General features: G+C 42.1%; 1 protein-coding gene across 1 annotated transcript; it reads left to right on the top strand.

Annotated features, from left to right (window-relative positions):
* The first annotated feature begins 23,935 nt into the window (after positions 1-23,935).
* Positions 23,936-27,922, top strand: LOC124268852 (fos-related antigen 1-like). Its single transcript, XM_046703878.1, has 4 exons — positions 23,936-24,082; positions 24,900-25,095; positions 25,839-25,946; positions 26,197-27,922. Exons 2-4 carry the CDS (start codon positions 24,907-24,909, stop codon positions 26,851-26,853), a joined length of 954 nt encoding a protein of 317 aa, XP_046559834.1. The 5' UTR covers positions 23,936-24,082; positions 24,900-24,906; the 3' UTR covers positions 26,854-27,922.
* Positions 27,923-27,930: the final 8 nt, after the last annotated feature.

Consider the following 27,930-nt stretch of genomic DNA (forward strand, 5'->3'; position numbering starts at 1 on the left):
GTCCTCCCAGTGTCAGGTCAAACCATCAACTGAAAAAACTCTCTGCTCTTGTATAAGTCACCATCAACTATCAGCTGAACGCTTCTCTGATTAACACCTGGCAACTACCAGATGAACACCTCTCTGATTTAAGTCACTGACAATTATCAGATGAACACCTCTCTGATTTAAGTCACTGACAATTATCAGATGAACACCTCTCTGATTTACGTCACTGGCAACTATCAGCTGAACACCTCTCTGATTAAACACCTGGCAACTACCAGATGAACACCTCTCTGATTTAAGTCACTGACAATTATCAGCTGAACACCTCTCTGATTTACGTCACTGACAACTATCAGCTTAACACCTCTCTGATTAAACACCTGGCAACTACCAGATGAACAGCTCACTGATTTAAGTCACTGACAATTATAAGATGAACAGCTCTCTGATTTAAGTCACTGGCAACTATCAGCTGAACACCTCTCTGATTAAACACCTGGCAACTACCAGATGAACACCTCTCTGATTTAAGTTACTGACAATTATCAGCTGAACACCTCTCTGATTTAAGTCACTGGCACCTATCAGCTGAACACCTCTCTGATTTAAGTCACTGGCAACTATCAGCTGAACACTTTTCTGATTTAAGTCACTGGCAACTATCAGCTGAACACCTCTCAGTCAGTTGAACAACTCTATGACTAAAGTAACTGGTGGCTTTCAACAGAACAAATCCATAATTTATGGTTACTGGTAGCTGTCAGTTGCACACCAATCTGTTTTATAGCTACTGGCAACTATGAGCAACACTCTCCTTGCTCTTCATGATTCAATCGCTGACAACAGTCAATTCTAGAACTCCCTGATTCAATCTCTGGCAACAATCAATTCTAGACCTCCCTGATTCAATCGCTGATAACAGTCAATTCTAGACATCCCTGATTCAACCGCTGATAACAATCAATTCCAGACCTCCCTGATTCAATCGTTGACAACAGTCAACTCCATCCCTCCAAGATTCAATCGCTGACAACAGTCAAGTCTAGACCTCCCTGATTCAATCGTTGACAACAGTCAACTCCATCCCTCCAAGATTCAATCTCTGGCAACAGTCAACTTCAGACCTCCCTGATTCAATCCCTGGCAACAGTCAACAATCTCTGGCAGACCAATCCCTGGCAACAGTCAAGACCTCCTGATTCAATCGCTGGCAACAATCAACTCCAGACCTCCCTGATTCAATCTCTGGCAACAGTCAACTCCAGACCTCCCTCTCTGATTTAATCACATTCTACCATTTTGTCTGTGTGTACATGTGCCCTGTGTCTACCTGTGCCCGTGTGTACATGTGCCCTGTGTCTACCTTTGTGTCTGTGTGTACATGTGCAGTGTGTCTACCTTTGTGTCTGTGTGTACATGTGCTCTGTGTCTACTTTTGTTTCTGTGTGTACATGTGCTCTGTGTCTACCTTTGTGTCTGTGTGTACATGTGCTCTGTGTGTCTTTGTGTCTGTGTGTACATGTGTGTGTGTCATGTACATGTGCCCTGTGTCTACCTTTGTGTCTGTGTGTACATGTGCTGTGTGTCTGCCTTTGTGTCTGTGTGTACATGTGCCCTGTGTCTACCTTTGTGTCTGTGTGTACATGTGCCCTGTGTCTACCTTTGTGCCTGTGTGTACATGTGCCCTGTGTCTACCTTTGTGTCTGTGTGTCTACATGTGCCCTGTGTCTACCTTTGTGTCTGTGTGTACCTGTGCCCCTGTGTCTACTTTTGTTTCTGTGTCTACATGCGCCATGTGTCTACCTTTGTGTCTCTTTGTGTACATGTGCCCTGTGTCTACCTTTGTGTCTGTGTGTACATGTGCCCTGTGTCTACCTTTGTGCCTGTGTGTACATGTGCCCTGTGTCTACTTTTGTTTCTGTGTGTACATGTGCCCTGTGTCTACCTTTGTGTCTGTGTGTACATGTGCCCTGTGTCTACCTTTGTGCCTGTGTGTACATGTGCCCTGTGTCTACCTTTGTGTCTGTGTGTACATGTGCCCTGTGTCTACCTTTGTGTCTGTGTCTACATGTGCAGTGTGTCTACCTTTGTGTCTGTGTGTACATGTGCCCTGTGTCTACCTTTGTGCCTGTGTGTACCTGTGCCCTGTGTCTACCTTTGTGTCTGTGTCTACATGTGCAGTGTGTCTACCTTTGTGTCTGTGTGTACCTGTGCCCTGTGTCTAACTGTGCCCGTGTGTACATGTTCCGTGTGTCTGCCTTTGTGCCTGTGTGTACATTTGCCCTGTGTGTACATTTGTGCCCGTGTGTACATGTGCCCTGTGTCTACCATTGTGTCTGTGTGTACATGGGCCGTGTGTGTACCTTTGTGTCTGTGTGTACCTGTGCCCTGTGTCTACCTTTGTGTCTGTGTGTACCTGTGCCCTGTGTCTAACTGTGCCCGTGTGTACATGTTCCGTGTGTCTGCCTTTGTGCCTGTGTGTACATTTGCCCTGTGTGTACATTTGTGCCCGTGTGTACATGTGTCCTGTGTCTACCTTTGTGTCTGTGTGTACATGTGCCCTGTGTCTACCTTTGTGTCTGTGTGTACATGTGCTCTGTGTCTACCTTTGTGCCTGTGTGTACATGTGCCCTGTATCTACCTTTGTGTCTGTGTGTACCTGTGCCCTGTGTCTACTTTTGTTTCTGTGTGTACATGTGACTTTGTGACTTGGAGTGAAACAGAATATTAATTAAGGTCTAGTGCCTCTCTGTGCAATTTAGTTGTCCTCGTGTTGTCCAGGTGTTGTCCTCGTGTTGTCCAGGTGTTGTCAGGTGTTGTCCTCGTGTTGTCCAGGTGTTGTCCTCATGTTGTCCTCGTGTTGTCAGGTGTTGCCCTCGTGTTGTCCTCGTGTTGTCCAGGTGTTGTCCTCATTTTGTCCAGGTGTTTACCCGCATGAAATACGTCATCATGGAATAGCCATATTTGTTGGCATTTTACACCAGCATGAAGCGTTTGTGTGTACTTAATGTGGCACGACGGATTAGTTGTGTAGTGTTATTGTGGTGGTTTACTTGTTCTCCTGACGTCCTTTAGCGGGTTGTATGTTCGCATCATCTTAGGATTGCTTCTTGTCATGTAGGTTTCTGCACATAGTCAGGTGGATGCTGACGATATATGTTAAGATAATTAGGTTATTATAGATTGTATACATAAGCCAAACAATGTTGTACTTCCTCAGCCATTCACTTGTCAGCACATTCGCTTCTCCGTCCACTCGATCACATTTGTTTTCGGAAAAATAGAAAGAAAACTCCCACCACTTTAAGGAAAACGGTCGGTGTTGTGTTAATTACAATGAATAAAAGATATGTCACTTGCTCCCGGCTCGTAGACTCCGATACCTATTCATATTCCATACAGCTATGTAACAACCACCAGCTTGTTGAAATGAAACAGTACAACACAGATCGAAACTGAACCTGAAGGCTTGCTTGGCGACATTGAAAGAAATACTCATTGGTCCATTCATGTTTGAAATGAAATAATATAATCATTAATAATCAGTCGAAGATAGGATCTGTTCATTTTGTACCTGTGTGTTTTAATCACCGACCTTCAAGTGCATAAGCACATACTGAGCCAGGTACAGAAAGATATTACAATAAGGTGAATAAGAACGCAAGACAGGGCGTATCGTGTTACCCAATATCCTTATGAACAATCGATAAAATATGGATTTAATTTGATTATCAGGTTAATGTATGAGACTTACTTGTGTGTTTTAAACCGTATGACAGTCGAAACAAATACCACCATGCACCAACATGTGCTGCCTCCCTCACGGGCTGTTGTTCAGGTACAAGTCTCTCTACATCGGCATGTTGTATTTCCCAGGGGCCATATCAAAATTTTTAAAACCGCGATGGAAATGTTCGTTTTTAACAAACCGAAAAGAGACTGACCCACTGTCATGTAACATCAGTGTATCGTTATGACGTGATGTCTGTCTTAATTCCCCAAAATCACTTTTTTCAGTATTTCAACGATTGTTTTGTTTCAATATGTGTATGACATCAAAGTTTTTCAAATCCCAATTGAATGCGCTTGTGGTCATCCACTTCTTGAACACCTGTTTGAAAACTATGACCATGGGGTTGAACCAGGACTGACCAGGGTGTTCTAGGCATGCACGTGTTCGTGGTTGACCACCGTGATAAACGCGAAGTCCGTCCAGTCATCTCCGTCTTCCTGATACAATCAAATACACTTCAAAGCGGGTCAAACCAAACTCACTCACTCACTCTTTTCAAATTAACTCAACAACAGCTGGTACAACATCAAAGATAAAAAAGAGCCATTAAATACAGGTGCATATTCAGTTTGGTATTATCTCACAGAACTGGTTGATGACAATGTAAAGTGTTTAATCAGAAATTACAGTTCCAAACGGGTCTAATTTATATTGTCATGTTCATTACTACCGGAGTTGCCGTTCAGTACCACAAAGTGATTACCTCTTTAATTACCGACCGGAGACATGGCCCTTGTCCCGGGGTATAAATTATACAGTAGTTTGATCAACAAACTGAAACAAGTGAGCTCAGGGGTGTTTAGTCCTCACTTAACTTGTACCGTTAAGATCCTCGCAAGGTGCTGCCGAATTATTCATCCTAATAGTATCGCCTATGGTGGGCGTGCGTCTCGTCAGGACAGGACGCACAGGCTTGCGTCAAAGGGGGACTAAACCCCCAACAGTTTCTCTTTAAAAGGGATTTTCAGCTTCATCGGCGCTGAACACGTCAACAGTTTTATCTGAAGGGAACATTTGCAACGCGTCAGGTTACGAAGCATGGTTCGCACAATGGACCGACCTCCTCCTGGGCATGTCCAGAAGCTGACCATTTCTCTATAGATCATGTGTATGGTTGAGTGGTCACACAGTGGCTCTCGTAGTCCCCAAACTGTCATGTCCCCCTACCGCGCCGATATCGTCATAGTTTATCAATATTAACATGTATGCATATCATTCCAAATGAACACGAAGGGTTTATGACAAGTTGATTCGTGAAGATTCTGTGTTGTTTATTGTAAAAGTCCTCCATGATTGTGGGAGCATTATACTGATATATATACGTACATACTGATGTTGGTTCAGTGGCTGGGCTGGTGTGTGTTTCAGTGGCAGTGGATCTGCGCGTGACAGATGTTAGCACACAAAATACATGCAGCCACACTTACATGAAATAGAACTGTTTTCGGACATGTTCAGATAAGTATCAGATGCAGGATAATATTCAACGCATAATTTTCACATTCAGTCGATAAACCACAATAGATGTGTACAGCCAGTACTGGTCATGTAAGGCGGTCATGTTCTCAGTACATAGCTGGAGATGGAGTGACACATTTCGCAAAAGTCAAACGACAAAATCTGAGAACAGAATTTATCAACTGATTTCAAATGTGAAAACATCAAAGTAGCTTATAGATAACGATACAATGTTTGAGTGACCGCCCAACAGTCTACAGTAAGTGAATATAAAGAAGTATCACATTCACCTGCAGAATGACAACAGCACTTTGCTAAAAAGTCGTCCGGGCATATAGACACGTTAACCTTTAGCTTATTGAGAAAAGAAGGTATTGCATCCTTGTGTGGAGGTTGACAGAAGACACCGTTGCATATTTGTGCGACCGAGACACTGCACTGGTTTATCCTCAGTAAAGTTTTCAAAAGGTTTCAATTTAACATGTCAGGAACAAAACGTTTGTGCAATGCAATTCACTATCCTGTCTCGTACGAGGGTTGACGTGCCTTTGCAAGTGTTTGATACCATTCGGCTTCCAGTTCAACAGCAATGCCCCAAAACAAAAACCTTTATTGATACATATCATTTCTATTTCGATCTCTTAAAAAGAACTAAAATGCGACTTTAAATAAAACTATGATCACGGGTTCGAATCCCAGACTGATTATGTGTGTTGGTTTGTCGGCACCATTGACATACCCGTGGGTTTCCTGAGACCTGCACCACTAGTGGCGCCCCTGTCAACGTCGCACGCCGTGCTGTAGCTGAAATACTGCTGTTCTCGGAGATGAGTCGACGGTGATGCAAACTCTCCTAACATCAAACCAGCAACAGGACTTGGCAGACTCTGCTGTCCGGCTTGTCGTGAAGAGACCAGGCTACATAGTGTATCCACATTAAAATAAATCCGGTTCCTGTTGGAAACAAATCAGTGCAACTATGCGGATTTAACGACAATGAAATCTCCTCACGGGGGAGCGAAATACCTTTGTGTCTGTGATGACAGCATCCTGCCTCTCCCGTGGAGCAGTTTTTTAATACATTTCTGGGGTCGGTGCCACTCCTCAGGGTCGGTGTTACCTCTGTGACGCAACTTTAGCATGCCTACCGCAGACCTGTCAGGATGTCGGTGAACGTGTGTGCATTACCTTACATAGTCCAGTTATCGGTGGTACATAGTCCAGTTATCGGTGGTACATAGTCCAGTTATTGGTGGTACATAATCAAGTTATTGGTGGTACATAGTCCAGTTATTGGTGGTACATAGTCCAGTTATTGGTGGTACATAGTCCAGTTATTGGTGGTACATAGTCCAGTTATTGGTGGTACATAGTCCAGTTATTGGTGGTACATAGTCCAGTTATTGGTGGTACATAGTCCAGTTATTGGTGGTAGTTATTGGTGGTACACAGTCCAGTTATTGGTGGTACATAGTCCAGTTATTGGTGGTACACAGTCCAGTTATTGGTAGTACACAGTCCAGTTATCGGTGGTACATAGTCCAGTTATTGGTGGTACATAGTCCAGTTATTGGCGGTACACAGTCCAGTTATTGGTGGCACATAGTCCAGTTATTGGTGGTACACAGTCCAGTTATTGGTGGTACACAGTCCAGTTATTGATGGTACAGTCCAGTTATTGGTGGTACATAGTACAGTTATTGGTGGTACATACTCCAGTTATTGGTTAAACCATATGGCCCGGCATCTAGTTGATAAACCACTGACTATGAAAACCCAACTGAGATTCGAACAACCGATGGCGACCTAATGCCTTAATCTCAGTCCACGTTTTTGCACCTGGAAACAGAACACCTTAGTATGACACAGCTGATTGCACAGGAAGGACGTGCTTAAATACTTGGAACAGAATATACTGTAATTGTAATGTGTGAAGCGAGCGAGCTGGAGTGAGAGTGTTTAGTTTTGGCGATTTTAAACTGTATTTCGGTGTTGGCAATCACACACCCGGGACTGTAATCGGAATCTGAAAGTCAGCGGATCCTTGTAGCACTGGCACTGAACTAAGACGTTTACTGCAGATCCGTGAGTTGGTCTTGGTGAGTGTAATAACTAAGACGTTTACTGCAGATCCGTGAGTTGGTCTTGGTGGGTGTAATAACTAAGATGTTTACTGCAGATCCGTGAGTTGGTCTTGGTGGGTGTAATAACTAAGATGTTTACTGCAGATCCGTGAGTTGGTCTTGGTGGGTGTAATAACTAAGATGTTTACTGCAGATCCGTGAGTTGGTCTTGGTGGGTGTAATAACTAAGATGTTTACTGCAGATCCGTGAGTTGGTGTAATAACTAAGATGTTTACTGCAGATCCGTGAGTTGGTCTTGGTGGGTGTAATAACTAAGATGTTTACTGCAGATCCGTGAGTTAACTTGGTGGGTGTTTACTGCAGATCCGTGAGTTGGTCTTGGTGGGTGTAACAACTAAGACGTTTACTGCAGATCCGTGAGTTGGTCTTGGTGGGTGTAATAACTAAGACGTTTACTGCAGATCCGTGAGTTGATCTTGGTGAGTGTAATAACTAAGATGTTTACTGCAGATCCGTGAGTTGGTCTTGGTGGGTGTAATAACTTTTTAATTGAATCCCGCTTCTTTGACAAGTTCTCACATATTTCCATACCGTGGATGTGTCCCTAAGGTGACGGGGTCCGGCATCTCACCGTCTAACGGGTATTGTAATAATGATCATAATAAATGTCAGTTTCACCTGCGAAAAACACCCTGTAAATCAGGCAGTGTCACTTGAAAGGTACTGGGTACAGCTCTCAGTACAAAGAACGTGTCTATTGTCCCGTGTCGAGATAGGCTGCTGTAAACACTGATAAATACACACTTAATAACCTGTCATCTAGAGAAGCTGTGTACATGGTTTAAATCCATATATTGCAGATTACATACGTATGTACACCATCGAATCACAAATCATCAGCGGTTGTAAATTGGCTTCAGAAATTGAGGGGCAAAAGTAAATATAGCGAATTGGGTTTGAATCTAATTCAAAGGGACAGAACTCTTGCTAAAATCGTATTATGTCTTTCATCCATTCCTGTGGCTAGGTTCTTTTGTGTAAAACTATGTAGGTGCAATGAAGGGTGAGACATGGATTTGGAACTACATAGCCCTATCATGTTTAAAATGTTGCGTCGTAAAAACACCATTGATTTTCAAAAGAATTGATGTCTTAGATACCCATTAGCAGCTGTACATCTTGCGATTTACTTTGTCTTTAAAGGTTTTAATCAAATTTAATAAAACAAAATAGAGTCACTTAACTAGTTTGATGTTTTCACAGTTCATTTTTGGAATAGAAACATCGCTAACATAAGATATTTCCTGTTAAATGTTTACACATAAACAGTAATCAAGCTCCACCCACCTTGTTATTGTACTGTTTTGAAACCCAAACTCCGCATGTTTAGACTAATAACTGTAACATATTTTACTCTCATTAAAACCAAAATAAAACTGAAATTGAAATTTGATCACAGTTTACTTGAACTCTGTGGGGAATGCAACAAAACGTGAAAATAATATCGGTTACAGTACCTACGCCACCAATCTGATTGTGACACAGTTCTTAAGTAATGATTATTATGATTGTATGAACCGCCATTGGCTGTTGATTACATTGACTGTTGATTACATTGGCTGTTGATTATATTGACTGTTGATTACATTGACTGTTGATTAAATTGACTGTTGATTACATTGACTGTTGATTACATTGACTGTTGATTACATTGGCTGTTGATTACATTGGCTGTTGATTACATTGACTGTTGATTAAATTGACTGTTGATTACATTGGCTGTTGATTACATTGGCTGTTGATTACATTGACTGTTGATTATATTGACTGTTGATTACATTGGCTGTTGATTACATTGACTGTTGATTATATTGACTGTTGATTACATTGGCTGTTGATTACATTGGCTTTTGATTATATTGACTGTTGATTACATTGGCTGTTGATTACATTGACTGTTGATTACATTGGCTTTTGATTACATTGACTGTTGATTACATTGGTTTTTGATTACATTGACTGTTGATTACATTGGCTGTTGATTACATTGGCTGTTGATTATATTGACTGTTGATTACATTGACTGTTGATTACATTGACTGTTGATTACATTGGCTTTTGATTATATTGACTGTTGATTACATTGACTGTTGATTACATTGACTGTTGATTACATGGACTGTTGATTACATCGGCTGTTGATTACATTGGCTGTTGATTACATTGACTGTTGATTAAATTGACTGTTGATTACATTGGCTGTTGATTACATTGGCTGTTGATTACATTGACAGTTGATTATATTGACTGTTGATTACATTGACTGTTGATTACATTGACTGTTGATTACATTGGCTTTTGATTACATTGACTGTTGATTACATTGGCTGTTGATTACATTGACTGTTGATTACATGAGACCTAAGGCTTGTGAGATATTGTGTGAAGCACGTGCTTTAGATGCGCATTCCAGTATGCTGGGGTTGGATATCTGTTTGGGCCAATCATTAAAAATTGTCCTTAGATTCTGGTGGTACTTACACAATGCTCGAGTGGATAATTTTGCGTCAAGTTATTTCCCGTTTTTATTTAAGATTTTCTCAAGCATAACAATTTGCATAAGAAATTTCTGCGACAATCCATGGTGGTTAGCGCGCTGGATAAGATCACCTGGAAACACTTGGACGTTTCCACATGGGAAGCTGCTTGACTGTATCCCATGGTTATATCGGAAGTATGGTCAGCACCCGTGACTGTGTGCTGCTGTCCGGAGTCATATATACATATCCAGCTGGGTTCAGTTACCACAGTCCCCACACTCGGTCTCACGGACAGGTATTCTCTGTTGGAAGTGTCCAGTCAATGCAAAGAAACAGTCTGCACAGATGGTCAACGTTACATGCGGGGTTGGGTGTCTAAACTGTCATTATAAATTGTTGATGGGTATGTAAACAAAGGGGTGTCCACTATCACTGACCACATAAAGACGAGCTGACCACACGCAGGTGTCAGTGTTAAAGTGCCGATGGTAGTTTCTGGATGATATACAATGTAGTAGCATGGCTGGTCGATATATAAGGCACAAAGCTAGACAGGAGAGGGTGTGGGTATGGGGGGTATGACTTGTGGATGAGTGTTTTAAGTACGGGGGTGGTGAGAGGATGGGGGTATGACTTGTGGATGAGTGTTTTAAGTACGGGGTGGTGTGGGGATGGGGGGTATGACTTGTGGATGAGTGTTTTAAGTACGGGGTGGTGAGGAGATGGGGGTATGACTTGTGGAAGAGTGTTTTGGTACGGGGTGGTGTGGGGGTGGGGGTATGACTTGTGGATGAGTGTTTTAAGTGGTGTGGGGGGTGGTGAGGGGGGTGGGGGGGGGTATGACTTGTGGATGAGTGTTTTTAAGTACGGGGTGGTGAGGGGATGGGGGTATGACTTGTGGATGAGTGTTTTAAGTACGGGGGGTGTGGGGATGGGGGTATGACTTGTGGAGTGGTGAGGGGATGGGGGGTATGACTTGTGGATGAGTGTTTTAAGTACGGGGTTGGATAAAACACAACTCGGAACATCTCTCCCACTGTAGGAATGGCAGTAGGTGTCTCACATTAAAAAATTAGTACCAACGATATCTTCCTTCAAACTTTTCTAAAGGTATGACAACCCTGTATACATAAAAAAGTTCCGTACACGTCACAAGCGGCATATTTGCCGCACCATGTGATGACAGATCAATTGTCCCCTCATGGGGCAAAGTCCGACCGTGACTATCATATCAACACCAATACTAATTCGTGTGAGATAGTATGAAGTATTTATTGGTGGAGGTCGGCTCCGCTGGCTGCCTATTCAGGTTGTTGTTTGACGACGGGTGTTAATCCTGGCAAGATTACTCCATTGTTTCAGCATTATCACAGAACATGGAACCTACTTACTGAGATTATCATTGCATGAAGTAACATGGACGGTGTGGTCCACAGCACGTGCCCCACTCTGACCGTCGGTTTTATCTGTGTCTTGGCGCTTTTTTCCTGACAAGTGAAACATTCATGTCATTTGAAACTGACATGTGCTGATACCGATAACAACACATGCGTTAGATTTTAAACCCTTTTTATTTGCGCATTAATACCCAAAATATATGGACGAAACACCGAGGAGGACCTTAATACGATTATATTGTTTTCATTATTGATTTAATTAATAAACGAGCAAAGCATTTACAACAGATATTGGATGTTATATTATGCTAAGAAGTATCGATTCCAGTGTTTAGTAACAGTGAAAACTACATCTTTCGATTATCTTACTTAATGAGAGACGGATATAGTTCTTGACCAATGATTTTTAATTATTATGATAAACGAACTTTTTGTTGCACATAGTTGGGTGCACGCGCCCCTAGTCGAGGTATTTTTGCATACAGTTGGAATGTTTATCTCCTTTACGTGCTGTCGCCGCCAGATCGAAACCTGCTGGCATGGTGGAACTACTGACATGTATTACAACTTATCAATCGCCCAGTTAACCGATATATTATCACACCTATGTTGGACTGTCTGTAGTATGTACACACTTCATTGGCTCAATTCCATGTTTGTTTATTCAAGACAACAGAACAAACAATTTCCGTTCTCGGGATCCAGTAGATCTCTCCTAACTTGTTGATATTTCTAATGAGCGCTAATGGCCTGATTCCCAGCTGAGTGGTAAACGTGCCATAAACGATTTGTGATAACTACCCCATTTATCACCAGGCCTCGCCGATGTGGCTTATTGAGAAATGTATCGACCATTGATTAGAGACGGTGACACCAGGGATGTTCACAGATGGCATCGACCACACATTATGACTCGGAATCAAAGGGTTATGGGCTGTGTCGGCATGTAGAAACATACAATTATTTTCACAATACGGAATAAACACCAATCCCACGTTGGTCAAGAACGCAAGTCGGTTATTCAGACCAGCTGTGGTGTTCATTAACATTGCTTAGTGCTCCGTGCAGTGCAATGAGGGCAACACATTGCCCGAGTTCACCGTTACTTTGTTATGTAACCTGGTAAATATACAAGTTGCGGTCACCTTAGGTCAATGACTGACTCATTACAGTATGTCGGTGGTCACCCATGGCTAAACGTGGCCGAAATTCCATACTTGTCCATCACATGCATAAACCTGGACGGTCAAAGGGCAAAATGGAAACTTGTAATCGTTAAATGTTATTTAGAAGCATACAACTTTATGGATGACAACTTGTTGTTAATTGCAAAGAGCCACGTTTCGATGTAGATTCTTAAACCGTTATCAAGCTATAGATATTGTTTTGTTAATAATCACACTGCACACGGTGTACTCTGTGATATAACACATGTGATATGACACATGGTGTACTCTGTGACATGACACATGGTATACTCTGTGACATGACACATGGTGTACTCTGTGACATGACACATGGTGTACTCTGTGATATGACACATGGTGTACTCTGTGACATGACACATGGTGTACTCTGTGATATAACACATGGTGTACTCTGTGACATGACACATGGTATACTCTGTGACATGACACATGGTGTACTCTGTGACATGACACATGGTGTACTCTGTGACATGACACATGGTGTACTCTGTGACATGACACATGGTGTACTCTGTGATATGACACATGGTGTACTCTGTGACATGACACATGATGTACTCTGTGACATGACACATGGTGTACTCTGTGATATGACACATGGTGTACTCTGTGATATAACGGACCGCCTCCGTGGTGTAGTTGTTAGAGCGTCCGCCCGGAGAGCGGAAGGTCGCGGGTTCGATCCCCGACCGCGTCATACCAAAAGACGTTAAAATATGGTACTTGTTGGTCCCTGCCTGGCGCTCGGCATTAATGGGTTCACCAACGGCTGGTCGGCTCGGAGTCAGTATAATGTGTCTGAGTGGGGTATTCATGCTTCACTGCGGCATGGTATCTCAGTGGGCTAGCACTATAAAACCAGCTTAAGTCAGGGCTAGTACAAGCAGTCGCACATACAAATACACACGCATGCACGTCGTCATATGAGCGAAATATTCTCAAGCACGACGTTAAACCCCATTTCACCTCACCTGTGATATAACACATGGTGCACTCTGTGAAATAACATGGTGTACTCGGTGATATAACACAAGGTGTACTCTGTAATATAACACATGGTGCACTCTGTAAAATAACACAAGGTGTACTCGGTGATATAACACAAAGTGTACTCTGTGATGGTGTACTCTGTGATATGACACATGGACTGCTCTGATTTCCATCTTTGAAAACGTGATATTTTCTACAACCAGTAAATTGAAATTAAACTATTAACATTTGCGTGCATACACCCAGGTCGTCATAAACACAATGCAGATGCTGCTATGTTCTGATCAGAATGACATGTCAGCTTACGTGTCTCCACAGATTACATAGTAATCCTACACAGATTCCCTCAAATAACAACCCAGTACGGTAGCACCAGTGCCCACCACCTCAACTAATCACAACTTCCCGATACTATATGCCCGTTAAATACCATGAGATGATATATATATATGTATACACATGCGGGAATGAACCCCAGTTTGACCACAGACCACGTGTCGATTTCATCTCTGGGTGACATGGCGTGACTGAATTCTATGGCCGCACTTGTAATACGGTAGGAGACTCAAGACGGTACAGTTACACGCAGTTCACTCCCGTTATTTGTTGTCGAGTTAATTCAATATTACCTACCCGTGTCATCGTGACCTGCCTGGGCCACATCAAAGGCACCGACCGAGACTTATCTAGGGAAACCTACACCACCTTAAACGGTTCAAAGAGACACATTGGCACCCGGTACACACTCATTTGACAGACACCCAATTGACAGACACTGAACTAGAAGGTTAATTAGGGTAACACCTACGAGTATAATGGAATAGTCCACTGTGTAGTGAGTAGAGCAGGGTGAGCCTGAAACAGGTTCGTTACTGAGAAGTTTGATTGTGGGTAAATAGAACTTTGTTGTGATTAAATGATAAATGATTTCTCTTCTCAAAACTGATTTTACTATTAATTACTATCGAATATAAAATTGATTGTGTTTATTGATAGAAAAGCCCCTCCCAATAATAGCATATGTACAACAGAAGTTAACTGAGAAAACGTTTTGTTGGAGAGATATAGATATGTACATATTTGAAAACATTCTGATTTGCAGTAAATGAGACACCTGCATTGCCATGTAAGATACGATTAATACCAATCAGTGTTCTAATTTTAACAATACTTTCTAAAGATTGTAACAGTTTATGTCTTTGAGTAGTATACAATGGACATTCAAGGGAGAAATGAAAAACATTCTCACATCCATGGCCACATTGACATGATGCGTCATATTTTAAATATTTATTCTAAATAAATTGTGATTAAGTGCACTTAATAACTTCTTTATTCCATATGAATAATATTTAGGTTCACATTTGTCTCTATTTGATTTATATGATACAACAGTGTCGCAATTTCTAATAGCTAAGCTAATGTTTTCAATATGATGATGCCGACACCCGTTGGACTAGAAGGTTAAACTGAAATGTTTATGAAAATAAACTGTTTTTTTTATTACAGCAATAAAAATTCAAATTACTGTATTTTCGTCCATCTTTCAATATAAATAATATAGCTTCAGTTTGTTCCTGTGTTTTTATTTGGACTATTCCATTATAATGTGTAGGTAACAGGTAGTAGATAATCTGTTCACTGAACCGTAAATGTTGTTGTTTTAAGGTGTCTGCGAACTGGCTGTCTGCGTAATGGGAGTCGGCTGCGTTTAACAGTACTTCAGCCAGTTAATTGTATCAGTCGGAATTTTACAATGAATGAATGAATGAATGAATGAATGAATGAATGAATGAATGAAGAGCAATTGCATGGACATTGATAGAATGTTAACTGACACTGTCACACACCCCTCAAAAACAGAAAGTTTAAAACTACCACAAAGCGTTGTAAACACCTTTCCAGTTTTGTCAAATACTAAGATCAACAAGAAAGAAAGAAGTTTTAGAACTATAACACTCAAGCATCACAAGCATCAATGGCGGATCAGAATAGATCGGCGATATGTCATATTTTTCACACACATCAAATACACCCTAAATTTTTTTAAAAAATTAAAACACTGTCACTATTATTTGCAAGCACCTTTCACCTGATGGTATATTCCCCTCATTAAAATTAAAGGTGTATGTGAAAAAAGTTTTTAGAGACATTAATTAGAAACACTCAAACAACGCCCAGTAGTATTTCAATGGCGGATCAGATCAGATCGGCGATATGTCATATTTTTTACACACCTCAAATACACCCTAACCATTTTTTTTAAAGTTATAAAACTATCACTATTACTTGCAAACACCTTTCAACTAAAGGTATATTTCCCTCCTAAAAACTTACACGAATATGTGAAAGAAGTTTTTAGCGATAGAGTTTAATTAGTCTTTCTTCGCTTTGTACCGAGAATGGAAGCCAGTGAGCTACAACATGCCGACTTGAAACTTTACTACAAATCTACTGTACTAATACTGACACTAATAACAATTATTTCACTTAAAATGAAGTGAAAGAATATGTAACTTATCTTCTACATGTAGGTTTTCAGTTGTCATAACACTCAGCGAATGTAATCAGCTGTTGAAAATAAACCGGGTTCAATCTTAAAAACTAAGCTGCCGCCATATATTGGCTACACTGGTCACGTGACGAGCCGAGGCATACGCTAAGGATCTTTTCGAGGAGTGACCATTCCCCGTTATATAGTCTCCCTGGTTAGATGAACGTTTAACGGGAACAATGTTCATTCAGTTTGTTGTTGATATAAGTCAAAGGCTTTGATTCTGAACGTTTATTTTTGTAACATGTCGGTGATTGGAATTATTTCATGTTTTATCAATAATTGCTTCGTTATCTGTACTGGATTCGTTAAATAGATGCGTCATGAAAATCATAGCCTTAGGCAGAGAAGGCAAACTTTGACGAGTCGTGTTGACATAAGATCTGGGTGCAAATCTAAAACTTTGTCCAATTTGTCTGTTCTTTTGGTGGTGACTTCAAGTCACTCACTATATAGTTACGTGGTTCCTGTGAGGTGTGAGTGCACCCATTTTGTACCATGTTTAACTTTTATACACGTGTTCAGTCTATACTAACAGGGAGACTATAGAAGACTTATTTCATCACTGTGGCTTCTCACTGTTTTGCGTCCCTCACTCACCCTTACAGCCGTGTACATGACTCGAGTCTTGACTGGGGATTTCGTTTCTCTCGCCGGTGTGCGTTTCCAACTTTGGTATCACACACTGACTGATGTGTACGTGGTCACGCTGGTTTGTCTGCGGGGCGTTGAGCTCCTCCGTTTGTTAGCCTTCGTCAATACCGTTTCCCTCGTAGATATTTTAACTGTGATATGTCTCAAATAGCAAGGTTGAGAAACTCCATGAGCAATGTTAAAACAATAGTTGATTTGTGTATACAGAAGTATGGTATGAAGAGTTTTTAAAACATCTCCACCAGTGTTCTAATTCCTTTTCATGTTCAATTTGTATCAGTTAAAAGATATAATATAATGTAATGTAATGTAATGTTATATAAAATTCCTCGTTACATTTTCACACGGGCGTTGCTTGGATATAATGCACGACCAATAGCGCGAAAGGATCGTTGACGCGTGCGCACATGAGAGCACGTGCTGCCGACAGCAGTTCTCCGGGCGAGAGGAAGCCAGGCACTCTTCTCCGACATGTGTCATATCAACTTCATCCAAACCAGACGTCTGTGGACAGATTTTTGAGAGGGTGTAAGTCTCCCCGCCCACACAACGCCGGCTGTCAATGGCCTCACGCGGCACACAAACAAAATATTTCTGGAATGTCAAACCTTGCCGTACAGGGCATCGGCAAACGCCGCACTTGGTGTGTTTGAATACATAATGTAATTCAGTGTGTGTGGAAGAAACTGACCTATGATTTTATAATAGACTAAGGAACAAACATGACTGTTTTTGTTGCCAAAATGTTGTTACATAGGAAATATTTAGGTTTTTGTATAATAGACTCAAATGGTTTTGATACGTCCCCAAATCTGGAAAGCCCCGTGTTATTTATAGCTTACTTCCTGAAGAAAGAGGTTCACGTTGTCAACTTCAGAGCAAGTTTGGACAGGAATGAAGCATAATTATTTCCAATGATTATGTAACATTACTGGCCATCACGCATAAACAAAGAAAATATCTATAGAAAGAAATATTCTATCAGATAGAAAGACAGTTACAAATGTTACCGAACACTTCATTTCCCCCCAAACCATTTTAGCCTACAAACGCCATGAAGTTGTGAACCTATGTATCAAAGGACAAAATATGTAAAGCGAAGGTGGTTCGCCTTCAACAGGGGCGGTGGGGTAGCCTAGTGGTTAAAGCGTTGGCTCGTCACGCCGAATACCCGGGTTCGATTCCCCACATGGGCACAATGTGTTGCCTAAATGTGTTAAGCCATTCTGGTGTCCCCCGCCGTGATATTGCTGGAATATTGCTAAAAGCGGCGTAAAACTAAACTCAGTCAGTCAGTCAGTCGCCTTCAACACCTAGCCACCGGAGTAAACCATTCATGTCATAGAGTTGTACGACAGCAAGGTGTATTAAGTGGATTTAAATAACTGACGGACACCGACACGTTCAGGTGTGTGGGCTATAGCTACACGTGTGTGTATATATAGGCATATTTCTGAGAATGGTGCCCCTGGAAAACACGGATGGTGAGAGACAACGGGTACATGGGTGTGGTTGGTTCGACATTTGCGTGTAGCTTGTGGGTGTACGGATGACGTGTCGCGTAATTGATATGGGACGGAAAAGGTAAGATCGTTCATCAGCAACACTGTTATGGGACAATCCTCTCTGTCGTCACAGTCAGTGCATCTAGACGGAAGTCTGTAACAACATACAGTAGTGTAACAACATACAGTAGTAGTAGTAGTAGTAGTAGTAGTAGTAGTTGTTTATTTTAGTCTCATGTTGTACATACAAACAATGTATGCATAAATTTATAGAGCTGTGCATGCACAAGCTGCCAGAAGGCTATAGGAGACTTAAAGAGCATTAAAGTCCGTGAGATGGATAAAATAATTAAAATAAATTACATAAAATTATACAGTTGAAATAAAACCTAATGCACAGGCACACACACACGCGCGCGCACACACACACAAACGCACATTCACACATAGTATCAGCGGTAAAGACAGAGGCGCTCACACAGAGATACAGGTGCACAGGTATTATCTATCTGCATTCGTTTTCACATTCACCACTGATACTTACACATACAAATACATACACCCACAACCACAGTCATACCAACACATACAAAAACACACGTGACATACATGACACCGTAGTGGGACCACCCTCCCTGTACCCGGGAACATCCGGTTAGAACTGGTCTTCAGCAACCCATGCTTGTCGTAAAAGGCGACTAACGGGATCGGGTGGTCAGACTCGTTGACTTGGTTGACACATGTCATCGTATCCCAATTGCGTAGATAGATGTTCATGCTGTTGATCACTGGATTGTCTGGTCCAGATTCGATTATGTACAGACCGTCGCCATATAGCTGGAATATTGCTGAGTGCTGCATTAAACAATCAACCAACCAACCACCCTCCCTGTTGTCACAGTCAGTGCAGGTAGACGGACACAACTGGTAACAAGAAGTCACTGTTTAGACGGAGTCTGTACCTTCAGTATATGAAGTCTACGTATACGACTGGAGCCCGTTTATCCGCTCCCAGATTTTCGGAATTCTCCTTCAAATAACGGACGATATTACGTGAAATATGTAACGTAAGATGCTTATGTAGCCAGAAATATGACTTCCGGAACAGTCAAATTCTGGTCACCAATCGTGCCCCACTTGTCGGACAACAACCGGATGCAGTGAATTCTATTCTACCCATAGCCATACAGGTTATAAAAATGTCCATCATATAATTCATTCAATATCGTTACATCTATGTCGGTATAATTCATTCAGTGTTGTTTACATGAATGTCTGTGAATCCTGAGTGCTAGACCGAATCACCTGTACCTACAACAACCACTGGCATATTACCTCTATTGAAGCCCAGAAGCCAACGTTAGTTGATAATGGATAAATATATTATAAACACCTCCCTTCACTCATTAACAGTGATGTTGGTTGATGTTCCAACATGGCGTTCTCCCCGATAGAAACATCTTGGCAGCGGGGAATCCCGGAGGTGACTATACGGAAGACTATCATCCGGTAAAAGTTATCAGTTACCAAAGTGGTAGGCTAGTTTGTATATCTATAGACATTCCTCCAACTAAAATAAAGCGATTTTGTAATATAGCATCCTGGCCTTGAATTAGATTCAGATACAATTTATTCCGACCACTGTGTCAAACTTAATCGTTTTATGTTTTCTGGTTTATTATCTGAAACATCAGTAGATTGGGACAAAACGTCGTCTACTGCCCACTGCTCGATGATTTGTGCCGTCTACTGTATAGTTTGCACGGCTCACTGACCAGCTGCGTCTACTGCGCCCTGCACGGCTCATTGACCATCGATGTCTACTAGGCCTGCACGGCTCACTGACCATCGAGTGAGTGAGTATGGTTGTACGCCGCTTTTAGCAATATTCCAGCGACATCACGGCGGGGGACACCAGCAATGGGCTTCACATATTATACCCATGTGGGGATTCGAACCCGCGTCTTCGGCGTGACAAACGAACCATTTAACCATTAGAACCCGCGTCTTCGGCGTGACAAACGAACCATTTAACCATTAGGCTACCCCACCGCTCCCACTGACCAGCGACGTCTACTAGGCCTGCACGGCTCACTGACCAGCGACATCTACTGGCCCTGCACGGCTGACTGACCAGCGACGTCTACTAGGCCTGCACGGCTCACTGACCAGCGACGTCTACTGGCCCTGCACGGCTCACTGACCAGCGACGTCTACTGGCCCTGCACGGCTCACTGACCAGCGACGTCTACTAGACCTTCACGGCTCACTGACCAGCGACGTCTACTGGCCCTGCACGGCTCACTGACCAGCGACGTCTACTAGACCTGCACGGCTCACTGACCAGCGACGTCTACTTGGCCTGCACGGCTCACTGACCAGCGACGTCTACTAGACCTGCACGGCTCACTGACCAGCGACGTCTGCACGGCTCACTGACCAGCGACGTCTACTAGGCCTGCACGGCTCACTGACCAGCCACGTGAAATGAGAGCCACGAGGATAAGACAGCTACGTCTATGAAACAGACAACCTCATCAATATTGATGTCAATCAATTAACGTTTCACCGTCTATCGGGTTATTGATTCCGTTTACCTGGCACGTGCCGTGGTACAGTTGACAATAGATTGTAAAGTGTAATGTTTTAATTGGTTTCTATTCAGAGTTTTATTGCGCAATTTCTATGAGAGTCGTTATTGTTGGAAGACATATTTTTGCCCAACTACAATAGACTAACGACGATGATGTGTGCACCAGGTATATCAACTACACAGGATACATTCGTTAGATACGTGTTTCTCAAAACAATAAAAACATAAACCAGCTCAGTGTGCTTAAGTATGGATTATGCATTTTGACGTGCCCAGTTTTTGTTGCAATGTGACGACAAGAGTGTAAACACATACTTCCAAGGACAAAACACCTCCCGCTTGACGAGGTTAATCCGTGGGGATGGTGTAAGCATATCGATGTTTGTTCTTGTGAAGCGTGAAAACCGTCACCGTTACAGTGCTGATTTGAACTTTGTCGTGTGTTATGTTAATCGTATAATAGAAAATCAATTATATCGAAAATATGTTGAAATGTAATACTGCTGTTCTGAACAAGTTGGCGCAGTATTTCAACGATTAAATATTGAATTATAACGTGGTCAATATGCCGTAAAAAGTAATGTTTTATAGTGTTTCGGTCACCGTCATTGTCTTAACTTGGGACACATTACCAGGATCCGCTAGTTCTGGGTTCGAATCCTAGATTCCCCCAGATTATAACCTCAGGTTTGTCGTAATCATACACAAATCCGGGACCTGTCTGTTGTATTTTGGTTCCTTCACGCAATTCATTGAAAAACAAAGACCGTTTTCCAGGTTTATGTGAAATTCGCCTAGGAATGGTTAGAGATTTGCTTTAAGTCATCAATACGTTTCACAAAATATTCTACGTCCGTGCACTCCTGTATGGAGTTTCTGGATATCACAGCACTGCTGGGGTGTATCATACCTGTCGGGAATCGCGTCATTATGTTGTTGTTCAACAGGGGCGTAGCTACCGTTATGAAACAAGCCCGGGCTAACACATGATTGTCGGTAAAACGGTTGGGCAAGCCCTCAATATTATCTGAATATAAAGTTTTGCAATCTGTCGGGCTCACACGAAAAAAATGGCTTGCTACGCGCCTGCCGCAAACATCCCAGCTATATACAGGCAGTCTGTAAATCATCGGTTCTGAACCAGACAATCCAGAGATTGACAAACTGACCATCGATCTAGGAAACTGGGAAACATGCATCAACCATGTCAGCCTGCCCTACCACCTGACCACCCGGCCACCCGGCCACCCGATCCCGTTAGTTACCTGTCACAAGATGCAGGTGTTGCTGAAGATCAATTCACGGGGAATGATTAAAACAGCGTCAGATCGCCTAATCAACTTTGGAGGTAAACAGACCTCGCCAGGAATGTTCTGTCCCCCCCGCCTCCACGGGTAACTGGTGCTGTTTATCGGAAGTGAGATACGGTGTTCTATCATCTCGGGAAGATCAGTACCCAAGGTAAAGAATACCGTACACTTGTCCTACAGGCAATCGGAGCAGTCAGTGCTCTCTTTGGGAGACTTGCGTCTTGAGGATGATAAGTGCATGGTCACCCTCAACTGTGCCATCCCTCCACCCTTCAGGAAAAATCCGTGTACCTCCTGAAGGATATATGATTAAATAGCTATGTACATTCAGACATGCATTTTTGTCGTCTCTTGTTTAAAAATGTTTGAAAAAGCACAAGTAAATTATCTGTTTAATTTACATTTCCAAATATTTGTTCTTACTTTCGAAAAGCCTTGTGAGGTCAGAAAAATATTAAAATGTTCTTGATCAGTCCCTGCGTATGACCAAAGTTTGTTTTACTATAGACTGAGGGAGCTTGCCATTACGTACAGGTTGGTCATGAATATATCAACATCATTCTGTTGGTAACGCCATGAGGAGAAACTGAATTCGACCTTGATTCTGGAATATGACCTAAAACAAGATAGAATACAAAGCAAACACACATACTGGACCAACCTAGGAAAGGCTTCATGCTGAAGATTCACCAGTAAATAGCTGCGATGTATATTTATTGATAATTTTAGGATTACCCTTTAGTAATAGTTAGACAAGCTTAGTAAGATATTTCGTGCTTTGTAACTTTTGTGAAAAATATATATTACCGATGAAAAGATTTGCGATAAAATATTCTCCTGAAATAAACCCTATGGATATCCATCCCCAACTAACACTCAGTGCAGGTCGGACAGAGAGTAAGCTGAAGCAGCAGCTATATCGTGTTGAACCAATATGAGAATCGAACTTGGATCGCCCCAAGTCGGAAACATTCAGTAGTGGGAGCATGGGTGCCTCGTTGCTAATTTGAATATCATGTTGACTAATTTCAACACCGAATTACGTTTCAAATAATATGTTTATTGATTCCTTTTTCTCGCAATAGAACTTCTTTTCCGTCTACATTTCTAGTTTTCAAATATGACCGTGATCTAATTGAGATGACATCAAGGAAAAACCAGTTATCGCCGCCTACACAATGCATGTTCACATGACGATGTTACACAACTGTTTCGATAAACTCCGTAAAGCTGCACCCATCACTTCGGGTCGTTAACTGTGACAACCTATGGGCAACTCACGTCTACCACAGACCTTACAGTCGAATGTCAGACTGGCCGTTCAATATTCCTTGCGCCATCATTTTCGGCAAACACTTCACTTACAATGATGAAGACTGAGATAAGATTTAATATGGGGTAAGTGTTAGGTTGTTATTTTATTATTTCAATCGAAATCATACATTACAAGTAAATATGAATGACGAACTCAGTCTGTTCTGGAATTATGTATCAAACCCAATTTTCATGTATCGGAAGTTATCCCCCCATAATTCTTCAAATTGTCCCGTGATGTACATAATTATTCCACACTACCATCCCCTCACATTAACTGCAATCACAAGTAAACAGAGATGACGTTACACTTATATGTGTTTTTGTATGTTTTATCCGTTACAAGTTCCTTTTCGCACACAAATCCATCTCCCCCGATTTACTTGTACATAAACAGCGCAAGGATTTCCGCAAATCAACAGACGAGGCTCTGTCTCAGATACAGCAATATCACCCAGACTTGTCGTCTGCTCTCTGCAAGGCAGACAAGCCAGTTGGGAACGCCCTTGATTCTGATTGGCCGAAGCTCGTGATTGGCTCGTGCTTTGTTTTGTTTATAGCATCGCCGTACGCTCGATCACTCATAAGATCAACGAGAGCAACAGAGAGTGCACGCACCACCGTTCACCCGGGATCATTAGACTGTTGGTTTGCGTTGAGTTGCTGTGGATAAATCTGTTACGAGCCTGGAAGGTTAGTTGAGTGTGTATGGGGGTTACGTGGTGAGACACGCGGTGGATACACTATCGGAGGTCGTTTACTTCTGAAACCCAGTGGAATCTGGCCTTACATTAGTGCACGTGGTCTTAGAATTCGCTTGTCACATTGGGCTTTTTTATCTCCAACTAATGATACTTCGTCGGTATAACGTGAGATTAATAATTGTGTAACCGAATACGTTATTGCATGCATTTGAATGTTTTTTTAATGTATTATTAGCACAAGGTTTCTGATTTTGTACATATATCTAAATAGTTTTGAAGTGGTGATATAAGTACAAGTGTCAACTGTGTTGTATCCCAGTCACGTTGCAGCTTATAGACTTATAGTCAGTCGCAGATTTGTCTATATTTAACGATACCGGAAAAAACTATATCCGCCTTCTAGTGCAGGCAATTCGCCAAATCATTCGAAACAATTTAGCCTGTAAGCCGCTCTATAAGAAACAGACCTAGCTGTGCGCACCTCCTACTGGTCAGTGGAACCTGTACAACTGTAGACATCAAATGGCATCAACGCAAGTGTTACGACGTATTGTGGTTGGACTTCAGCTTCTCATTTTGTGTCAAATATATATATATATATTTATAGTGTGCTTACTAGTAATATGATTATATATTTTCACTAGCTCAAAAGCAGCAGGTTTTGTTACTAAAGAGAAAATTGGGGTCAAAACGGCGATAAAGTGATATTTCATGCAGCATAACTTCAGCTGTGAAACTGATTCGAGTGACCTACTTTTCCCCGACTGTTTTCATGGGACGTGACCCATATGTGTGTTTGTTTACAGCGACAGAATGAGGCACAAGGGAGACAACTCGTGCGAAATCGAAGAACGGCTTGCTCGGGCAGCCGAGACAAGCTTGAAAACTAAATCGATTTCTCCTGTCCTGAGAGAAGAACTGAGGCTGTCTATCTTAAACAGACGTCACGCCAACGGCCAGGAGCAACTCGCTGTCGAGTTCAAGGAGCCAGAAAAACATGAAGTAAGGACTTACTAAACATCTATTTCTGTATCTGTTCAGTGTTCCACATTCACGATGTTGATGAAAAGTGTTAAGGCCATATTTAAAAATAGTTTTGTTGCTCTCTCGACCCAAAAATTCGACCCGACCAAGATTTTTTAATATTTTAAGCAAGAGAAAATGCAACCTTGACTCAAAATGTGCATGAATTTTTCACACTTCAAAGTTTTGATTTTCTGTTGGAGAAAAGGTGTAAATTCCCACAGAAATCAAGGACTTTTGGACATAAAATAAAATAGAATGTAAAAATAAAATCCGCCCGCCCGCCCCATTTGTTTTGAAAAAGTGATGAGAAACAAGACTATTTTTATGTGGCCTAAAAGTGTCCGCAGTGAGCTGATCTGGTCGACTCACTGGTAACAGTCCGGATTCACAGGGTTTCACTGTATACGGTTTCCACAGCTGTGTTATGCATCTACATATCTTATCGGTATCTAACTGATAAGGCTGATGCCAAATGTTTATGTGTTTGTTCATGTAACCTGTATGGTGTGATAAATCCCCTGAGTTTCGTTGATATACAAGTACGTGACAGATGGATCCGTGACGTGGGCGTGGTCAGGTGACTTATCAGTATGACCTACAGAATATTGTTCTACTTCTCGGATACTCCGGATACACGTCCACAGATGTTGGTTTTGTGAATGTTGGCGGCTGATGTAACACTGTGACCGCGGTTTGACTAAAAGTAATGCTACTTTCAGCTGACACCTACGGAGATCGAAAAGAAAGTAAGAAGACGCGAGCAGAATAGGCGCGCAGCTCGACGGTGTCGGGAGAAAAAGAAACGAAACCAGGAAGGGACGTTTGAGGTGAGTTAGGATTGAACAGCTACGCTGAACACAGTGTTTGTTTGCCTGCAGTCCACGTGACTCATACTTCTAATAGCTAGGTAACAGTAAAATTGTAAGTCCGTGACGACAATTTCAAGGTTCGACTCTTGTGTTAAACGCAACTACCAACTGAACAATGGGAACAATAAAATTGAATTATAAAAGATGTTTATGGCTGGTTATATGAATATGAAAAGTTTTTTATCATTCATTTTTTTATATATTTTAGGGTTTGGCCAAAGTGATCGAGGAAAACCAATCTCTTGAGGCCGAAATAAATCTGCTGAAGTCTCAAAAAGATGCCATCAAAACGTTTTTGGACTCACATGGTGTTTGCGGTTCCGTGAAACAGGAGGCAGTTGACATCATGTCCTCTGTAGTCGCGGGTAGCGCTGATGTCACTGGCGACGGCCCCTCGAGGGGGAGCAGCGTAGCCACACCCTCACAACCGTATGACGCTCCACTGTTCGTACAACCAGACCAGATAGTTAGTGAAGTCACAGATTCCCTACCTCAAGCCGTTGTCGACTTTTGTCTCGAACATTCCACAAAGGACGAAAGTCTCTTTTTCGACTGTGGATCAGACATGCGCAGACAGACAGTTTCTGTTTCGAGCGTTTCGTCAGAAGCTGATGTTTTCGGGATGGAAAGTGACACTGACACTATTTTAACGAACGATCAAAGTGGACTGTCGGAATGTTCCGAGGATGAAGATGTGTTCCAGCAGAGTGATGTTTGGGGCCTCACCGGAACTCATGTGTCGCTGATACATGACAATCCGAGTTGTCTCTCCTTGAGCTCCTTTGGGGCCCTCTGTTCCCAAATATCTAGCGATGGGAGTGACGACGCGTCTTATATGACGTATTTTAACTTGTCAGAACCGTAGAAATATCAGAAACACTCGTCTTCATTTGTACATTCTTGCAAACATTTCAGGGTGTGTTGTGCACCACCACTGTCATTTAGTTATTGCCCAAATGTTTTGTCAAAGCTACTGATTTGAACAATTGTCACGCACTCGTAACTGCTCTGACATCATCAATTAGTGTTCAGCATTGCCCTTACACCTACGTTAACGTATTTACTTCCACGATGGACTTCCTCGTCGTAATTCTCAAATACCCATAAAGTGTTCAAATATCCTGTTGGAGGGAAAGGCTCAAAACTTTCTTTTTTGTTTTACGAACTCTTGTCTCAGTTGTTCATCGTCTCAGTTCATCGTGTCCAATTTGATATACCAAGTTCGTAAATTCATACACATTGAGGTATCTCCGGTCATCGTCGGTGCCTGAAACTGTTGGCACTCGCTCAGACTACAGGGACAATACCTCGGACTGACCATGTTTTCGGGCCTTGTAGTTACATAGCTTATTGTACCACAGCGCAGATGTGTACATATAATAGTTTCCAGTGACAATGGAATGGCAACTTCCTGTACATACATGACCTGCTTGCGCACAGATAATCGACTTCGCTTCAAATGCTAATCATATCCCGTACATAACGTTCTTCCTGACAGATCCTTGCAGTCACCCGTGGCTGATACTCGCTGATTGTCTGTTGTTGTTAACTGCTGGGGACAAAGGAGGGAGAATGGAGAACCCTACTACACATCACACCAGGATACCCGGATAAACACACATTCGGGTACCCTGAGTACGACACGACCAACACAACGTTCGAGTATCTGACTTCAAATTTAACATGACTTCAAATAACCCGAATAACACGACCATACTTCCGGGTGCCTTAATAACCAGACTACACACAGCTGCAGGGCACCTGATGACGTGTCACCAGTACAACTACCAGTACCATCAAATCACCCCTCAGATCCCCAGTCCCACACAAGCCAGTGCGCCTACATATGTAGGAGTTTCTGACGCTGCGATGTCATACATTCCGTATTCATTATGTATATGAATAAAAGATGAAATAAAATGTTCAAATTCTTACTTAGCCT

This window comes from Haliotis rubra, unplaced genomic scaffold, assembly GCF_003918875.1.
Source record: "Haliotis rubra isolate DU_JTF1 unplaced genomic scaffold, ASM391887v1 Scf140, whole genome shotgun sequence".
Classification (NCBI taxonomy): Eukaryota; Metazoa; Mollusca; class Gastropoda; order Lepetellida; family Haliotidae; genus Haliotis; species Haliotis rubra.